Source organism: Ascaphus truei, chromosome 9 (assembly GCF_040206685.1).
Source record: "Ascaphus truei isolate aAscTru1 chromosome 9, aAscTru1.hap1, whole genome shotgun sequence".
In the NCBI taxonomy this organism is placed as follows: Eukaryota; Metazoa; Chordata; class Amphibia; order Anura; family Ascaphidae; genus Ascaphus; species Ascaphus truei.
Window position 1 is genome coordinate 69,952,394 of NC_134491.1, and position 7,978 is coordinate 69,960,371.

General features: G+C 45.5%; 1 protein-coding gene across 3 annotated transcripts in view; it reads right to left on the minus strand.

Moving 5' to 3' along the window:
- The window catches only part of SIKE1 (suppressor of IKBKE 1), a 40,855-nt gene extending 37,689 nt beyond the window's left edge, over positions 1–3,166 (minus strand). For 2 of the 3 annotated variants that reach the window (XM_075615355.1, XM_075615361.1), the window contains exon 1: positions 2,709–3,166. In XM_075615355.1, coding sequence (XP_075471470.1) covers positions 2,709–2,967 — 259 coding nt within the window. In that variant the 5' untranslated portion in view covers positions 2,968–3,166. The remainder of the gene's footprint in view (positions 1–2,708) is intronic. The other variant, XM_075615356.1, reaches the window with a different exon arrangement.
- Between the last annotated feature and the right edge of the window lie 4,812 nt (positions 3,167–7,978).

Consider the following 7,978-nt stretch of genomic DNA (forward strand, 5'->3'; position numbering starts at 1 on the left):
TGATATCTATGAGACTGCTGATGCTAAACATCAGTGAGATAGACTCAAAATCAGTGAGATTCATACAATAAAATAGTGATATTCCTGCACAACCAAAAATATTTCCAAGAAATCTCAAAATCCAATGATTTAACAACAATTTTCGTTTTAAAGCAGCAGTCCAAGCTGCTGTTTCTTTTTTTTTGCCTTTAATATGTACATTAATACAATCCACACAATGATAAGTAATTAGCTAAATTGCCAATCGAACCGTTCTCCGGTGATCAGTCTGTCAAGAATTCAGCTCGTGGTTCACTAAATGGCTGTCAATGCAGCAGAAGAGGACCAAAGATGCAAAGTTCTATGAGGAAGATCATGTGACCAGGCAGGCACGAGATACAATTGATGCACGGCTAGAGAGAGGGCAAGGCTCAAAAAGGGTGTGTCAGAACCTGTTTCAAAAGAGGAAGGGGATGTGACTTTGTAAATGCTTGTTACATTATAATACATTAAAAATGTAATTCACAGTGGGTTTAAAAAAAAATGCTACAGGTATTTTCTTATAGTCAGAACTGAGTTATTAAAAACACACACGTAGGATATTGCTTGGACTACAGCTTTAAGGATTGTCACAGTATCAAGAAGACAGTGTGCCAGAATCTCCCAGAATCTCCCAGAATCTCCAGAATCTCCCAGAATCTCCCAGAATCTCCCAGAATCTCCCAGAATCTCCCAGAATCTCTTGCTTGTCCTCATCCTCACTGTTTTTTTGGAACTACCAAGGGCAGTGATGTCATCAGAGTGAAATTAAAGCTTCATCTAACTTGATCTTCCATGTTGTTGTATCCAGGCAGCAGGGATTTTCAGAGTGACTATCTCCTACTTGGAAAGGTTATTAAAGTATGTTCAACGCTCCAAAGAATATGTGAAATATTAACATTTTAAAGCAATAATTTGAAATCACTTACACTTCTGCATTTTAAAGATGTAAATTACATCGATTTATCTGATTGACCATATCACTGCTATTAGTTGACTACAGTCCTAGGTAGGACAGGCCTGTGGTAAGCACATTCCATGCCAGAGCAATCATTTGCTGGCCTGTCTGGCAGTTGTGGCTACTAGTTCATGGGTAGACCAGTAGCCCAGCAGAGCAGGCTTTTACAGTATTTGTTCCTGGGTGCATCCTTGACCTAAGGTGATCATGTCTAATCTGAGCAAATACCCCACTTGATAACGTTTGGAAGGGGATCTGTTGATCTATCATCTTATCTGCAATGTGTCTGTTTGTGCCATTTTATGGTAAACATCCTCTACTCCAGTTGATGCGGCCCCTGAGCTCTGACTCCCTCCCGAGTTACTGATTTGCTAAGTAAAGCTGCTACTGAATAAAAAAATAAACCCATTGGCAAGGGTGATCATCATCTATTTCCTACACCGTTCTACTTTCTTTTTGTTTAAGGAACAAAAGATTTATTGTAAAAAAATTTTTTCAAGTTCTCTGCTTTTCTGTTGTTAGAGCTTAAATGTTGCAGAAATCTAGACGCTTGCTTACAGTCTTATAATTAAATAAAGATTTAAAAAACAATAACAAACAAAGCATTTGCTTACCATGGAAATATTGAAAGTTTATCAAATTATTCACATTATTTCTCTCTCTCTCTTTTTTTTTTTAAGTTGGCAATGCTCTGTGTTAAAGGCGAAAGCCCCTCTTAGGACCAAAGTGAGCTAAGGCAGAGATATATTTAATATGCTAAGTGGGACTGAATGGCACTTATTTTAAAAATAAATTGGACAAGTATAACTATTAAAAAAAATATTCTCAACGTTACATTTTCACGGTAAGTAAAAGCTATGGAGGGTTTTTACAATCTCTAATGCGATAAAACTGTTTGTCAAACTCCAAATCTACAGGTAACTTGCTCTTTTTGCTTCATTCTTTGTTTGCCAAGTAATTATGAAGCCTTCATTAGCCAAACAGATAAAGATAAGTAGTAGCTGACATGCTTGAATTTTGTAGACCTGGGAAAAAAGGAAACATCATCATTTTTCACAGGATACAATTAACTAAAGTTGTTATTTTAGGGGGTTTCATATTTTGCCCAATTAAACTGGTACATTGTTGACACTGTTTTTTTAACCCTTTTGCTTTCAGATTGGTCAACAAGGCATTGCAGAGGAATATGTTGCTGGCCTCTCCAGCACTCCCCGTTAACTCCATAACAATATACTACCATTAGTGCATTATAAAATATATCATGTCACCAAACATCCTGCCTTCACTGAGTTTATAAATGTCAGTTCTTCTGTGGGGTTGGATTCTGAAGTTAACAGAAGACAGTGAAGCAAACCTGCCTATCTAAGTGTAGCCCCCTTTCCCGTGACTAAGGGAACTACGCATGCTGAGTACCTGTTTGACATACAGGAGGCCTGATCCTCCGCCACTGGGAGCCTGGGGTGATCGCGTTCTATCAGTATACAGCGCCTCCACCTGAGAGGGATCCTAGCACTGCAGGATAACCCACCTTCAGGACCAATGCAGTAATGAATAAAGATACACACACACACTGGTATGACTAGTTATCTTTACCAACACATATATCTATAACAAAATAACAATACAGTCCCACATACAGTACCCACACCATATACGCGCTCCGGTGAGATCCCCCAAAGTACTGAGGTGCCCTGGGTACCTAACCACCCTGTGTCCACAGAGCCAAGCTCACCCAAAATGTGTGGAGTAGCGCTACCCTCTTTGTGTGGCTGTTGGTGCATGTGGGTACCTTCCTGGTCTCCGTCCAGACCAGGGTATCTGGAGATGATGGAACCACAGGACCGCAAAGTGATCCTACTGTAGTCAACTAATAGCAGTGATCCTTTCTCTCTGCCTGCTGCATCCGCCCCTTGAGGGAGCTCCGTTGGAGGGTGTCTCTTAATGTCTATATTATGCCTGTGGACTGGTCCACAACCGCAGGCCACACACATCGCGTGGCGTCCGTCCAACAGTGATACTCAATACCACTATCAGCACTAGCGTAATGACTATGGGGAAGTGTCCCTATCTGGGGGCTTTCCCTACAGCAACCTCAAACTGGAAGGGACTTAGGACCTATCTTGGGCCTAGGGGGGGGATCTGGCCTAAACCGGGAGCCACTGGCACCTGGACACTACCTTCTCCCTTTGTATCCCTGCTCCAACTGTCAGCAACTGTCGCAACTGCCAGCAACATTCTATCCTGCATCTGTGGCTCCTTTTGGATCTCCTGACCACGTGGTATTGCAGCCCCTGAGGCTGCTGGGACTTCTAGTCCCTAGGTCTCCTCTGCGTAGCCTGCTCTAAGATGCTGCCGCTCGCGGCCGTACTGCGCATGCGCAAGACTGCTATGACACATGCGCGCGGTAAAACAAAATGGTGGCCCCTGCTGTCGGGTGCGCTGCGGAGCTCCGGCGACTCGGTCACCACACAGCCATGCCCCTGACAGCCCGCACGCAGCCTTACCGGAGCACTCCCTGTACCTATGTCTGGTCCGCCCGCAGCGCTGGCGGCACCCGAGCAGATCTGCAGCCATCCCCCCACCCCTCCGACCTGAAGGTAGGAGACCTGGCTACATCCTCCCCCTGGTGGAGAGAGTCCCTGCCCTGAAGAGCTTACAATCTAAATGTTTGCTCATTTGAATGAAATATGAAATATACACCTTCTTATGTAGATACTATCCAGCCCAAGATCAACTTTGAGTTTCTTGCATAGAGAGAAGAAAAACAACCATTTATCAGCAGCACCATCATTTATTTTCTCCCAAAATGTGCAGCTTTTACTGTAATATAAACAGGTTTAGTTTAAATGGGGTGTCTGTTGTCACTGTTTTCTCTCCCTTCCTTGGCTGTCTCATCCTCACTGTTTATTGATTCTCTTTCCAAACGGAGGGCAGTGACATCGAGAGGCTGGAATTAAAGCTTCATTTGACTCTATCTGCCATAATATTTTATCCCAGACAGCAGGGATTTCCAGAGGGACTTTCTCCCACTTAGGCCGCTGGCATGGTGCCTCGGGCTGCACTGAGCTGTGCTCCTGCTCAGCCTCGCCTGCTCAAGCTGGTGCTTTTTTGTGTCCTGTCAGGAGAGGCAGCGAGCGAGCTTCGGGGGCGGGACGGAGGCGTGGCAGAGCGGAGGCGTGGCGGGAGACGGGGCTAGTCCCTCGTTCCCATTGGCTGTTTGCGGTCATGTGACTGGTCCTCCGCTCCTGTAAGCGCGAAAACTTAATTTAATATGTCGGCTGCAATTCAGCACGCCTCCGCACGCGCCCGCTTGAGCCTGCTAAAGCCACTCAAATACCAGATGTAGGAGGTAAGTGTGCTGGCTCTGCGCGGCTCAGCACGGTATTTTTTACTATGCCTGCGGCCTTAGAAAAGGGCAAGAACGTTTAGAAGAGTCAGCAGGAATGTGGTGGAATGCTCTTTTCAAGAGCCAGTGAATTGAACATTTTTATGACACATCATTAAATAATTGTCAGGTGACATGGTATTAATGCACTTACCCTTTCACCCCAGTAAATATATATTGAGTAGCCCGGTAATGCATAGTTAACAATGCATCAAGATACATTTATTTCAAAGGGGCTGATAGATTATTATCTATCTCACTGCATTGAATAGGAGTTTTAGGACTCTATTAAATATCCTGGATACACAGGATACAACGAACTAAAATAGTTATTTTAATGGAGGCCAGTCTGGACCAGTTGACAAATACAAAGGAGGACATAGAAGGGTGTTAATGTATATTTTCGTTGGGGTCCTATGTTTATATGTGTAAGAATATATGCTCCATTTTTGTCAGCTCAGGTACAATGTGTATAGCTGTAGGGGAAAAGTATGGGAACTCTGTTTTAACACAGAGACCAGAAGTCACTTCTAATACAGTTGCTCCCTGCTGAGATCAAGCCCCATATATCCTGTTTGACCGGAATCCTAAAATATTCAAACTGTCCTGTCAGCAACGTACGATAGCCAAGGCAACTGGGGGTTAGCTGAGAGAAAATGGCATTGTTAAGGATAACTATAGCAACGACAGCTGAGTTGGGGGGTAACTGAAAGGAATATGGCATTGTTAAGGACAACTGGCTTCTGTTAAGTGTACATGGCAACTTGGCAACCTGAATGAATTACATATATGTGACAACGCCCCGAAAGGGCTATAAGAACTGATGTTATGCCCATTAAAGCAGACCAATGAGTGAGAACGATACCTTGTGTGTCCGAATTATTCACTTGTCTCCAGACGTCTGTCCAGCTATCCTGTCCAGCACATTGAACCTGAAAGGGACCTCCCGGGAGGCAGCCTTGAGTCCACAGGGGTAGACCTGCTACCGTACGGCGGAAAGCAGACCATATTTTCAAAGGGGTCATTCATTAAACTGCCATAGTGCAGATCAGGGCAGTATCACACAGAAACGCCCATTGAAGCCACAATCCAATTTAAGGGATAACCTCCAAAGTGACAGAAACACAACGAGAGAAGGTCAGAATACGAGAGGAAGGAGAAAGAAAAAAAGACAGTCTCCCTATATCAATAACACCATTTATTATACCACACTATGTGGAATTCTTATTTTTTAATGCCCAATCCTTGGTCATTGGGACAAAACAATTGCTTTTAGTGGCCAGATATAAAATGTTGTGAACCACTTTTTGTTTGATACATTGGGCCTCATGCAGTAAACAGCGATAGGCCACTTATCACCAGCTTATCGCCAAAAAAGCCTACTGCTATTCAGTAAGCCCCGATAAGTCAAACTTTTCGACCAATTTTTTTGTCGAAAAAAATTCTCCTAACACGCAATGAGAAGCCGCTTATCGCCAGCTTGTCAAACTCGTGCAATTCTAGTAGCCCTGATTAGCTTATCGAGGCTAATCGCTGCTCTAGAATGGAGATTTCCTCTCCAAATCGTCTCGCCAGTAAAAGTTGGCAAAAAGGTGGTGAGAAGCTGCCGATAAGCGGCAAGATGGCACATAGAATTTGTTTTTTTTACTGCATCGGATACATCCCGGGAGACTCCGGAGCTGATATCCATCAATATCACCACCGGAGACCCCGGCATGAATCAGGTGCATGCAAAATGCAATTACAGGCAACTTCATTACCTTAGCGTCTAACCCAGTGGTTCCCAATCTGTGCGCCCCGGCGTGCCGCAGCTTGCCTGGAGGGGCACCGCAATTATCCTCCCCACCATCCCTCCGATCATCACTCCCCACCATCACTCCTTCATGCCGGCCGGGCCGCAGGGGATTGGCTGCAGGCAGAGAAAGCCGGGGGCGGGGCTTTGTGCAGAGCACACGGTGAGTGTGTGTGTCTGCCTTCCTGCTCCTCTGTCTGCGCGGTGTCCCGTCCCCTTCTGCCCCAGGTGATAGGAGAAGGTAGGGGGAGGGGAGAGTTGTACATTTGCCTGCCCAGTGACTATGTGCAGGGAGCTGCCTGCACGGATCTCCTCCCCCCCAACCCCCCCATCACATCCGTCGCTGCCTCTGCTCTCTACTGCTCTTCAATGTGTGTATCTGTGTGTGTGTGTGTGTGTGTGTGTATTTATTTGTGTGTGTGTGTGTGTGTGTATTTATTTGTGTGTGTGTGTATGTGTGTATTTATTTGTGTGTGTGTGTGTGTATATTTATTTGTGTGTGTGTGTGTGTGTGTGTGTATTTATTTGTGTGTGTGTGTGTATTTATTTGTGTGTGTGTGTATTTATTTGTGTGTGTGTGTGTGTGTATTTATTTGTGTGTGTGTGTGTATTTATGTGTGTGTGTGTGTGTGTGTGTATTTATTTGTGTGTGTGTGTGTGTGTGTATTTATTTGTGTGTGTGTGTGTATTTATTTGTGAGTGTGTATTTATTTTTGTGTGTGTGTGTATTTATTTGTGTGTGTATGTGTGTATTTATTTGTGTGTGTGTATTTATTTGTGTGTGTGTGTATTTATTTGTGTGTGTGTGTGTGTGTGCAGGGAGCTGCCTGCGCGGGTTTCCTGCCTTTCCTCCCCCCTCCTCCACTCCCCTCTGTCTGAGAGAGAGGGTGTCTGTCTGCGAGAGAGAGAGTCAGTCTGCGAGAGAGAGAGTCTGTCTGCGAGAGAGAGAGAGAGTGTCTGTCTGCGAGAGAGAGAGAGTTTCTGTCTGCGAGAGAGAGAGTGTCTGTCTGCGAGAGAGAGAGTGTCTGTCTGCGAGAGAGAGTGTCTGTCTGTGTGAGAGAGAGTGTGTCTGTCTGCGAGAGAGAGAGTGTCTGTCTGTGAGAGAGAGAGAGTGTCTGTCTGCGAGAGAGAGTGTCTGTCTGCGAGAGAGAGAGTGTCTGTCTGCGAGAGAGAGAGAGAATGTCTGTCTGCGAGAGAGAGAGTGTCTGTCTGTGAGAGAGATTGTCTGTCTGCGAGAGAGAGAGAGAGTCTGTCTGCGAGAGAGAGAGAGTGTCTGTCTGCGAGAGAGTGTCTGTCTGCGAGAGAGAGTGTCTGTCTGTGAGAGAGAGAGAGTGTCTGTCTGCGAGAGAGAGTGTCTGTCTGTGAGAGAGAGAGTGTCTGTCTGCGAGAGAGAGTGTCTGTCTGTGTGAGAGAGAGTGTGTCTGTCTGCGAGAGAGAGAGTGTCTGTCTGTGAGAGAGAGAGAGTGTCTGTCTGCGAGAGAGAGTGTCTGTCTGCGAGAGAGAGAGAGTGTCTGCGAGAGAGAGAGAGTGTCTGTCTGCGAGAGAGAGAGAGTGTCTGTCTGCGAGAGAGTGTCTGTCTGAGAGAGAGAGAGTTTCTGTCTGCGAGAGAGAGAGTGTCTGTCTGCGAGAGAGAGAGAGAATGTCTGTCTGCGAGAGAGAGAGTGTCTGTCTGTGAGAGAGATTGTCTGTCTGCGAGAGAGAGAGAGAGTCTGTCTGCGAGAGAGAGAGAGAGAGTGTCTGTCTGCGAGAGAGTGTCTGTCTGCGAGAGAGAGTGTCTGTCTGTGAGAGAGAGAGAGTGTCTGTCTGCGAGAGAGAGTGTCTGTCT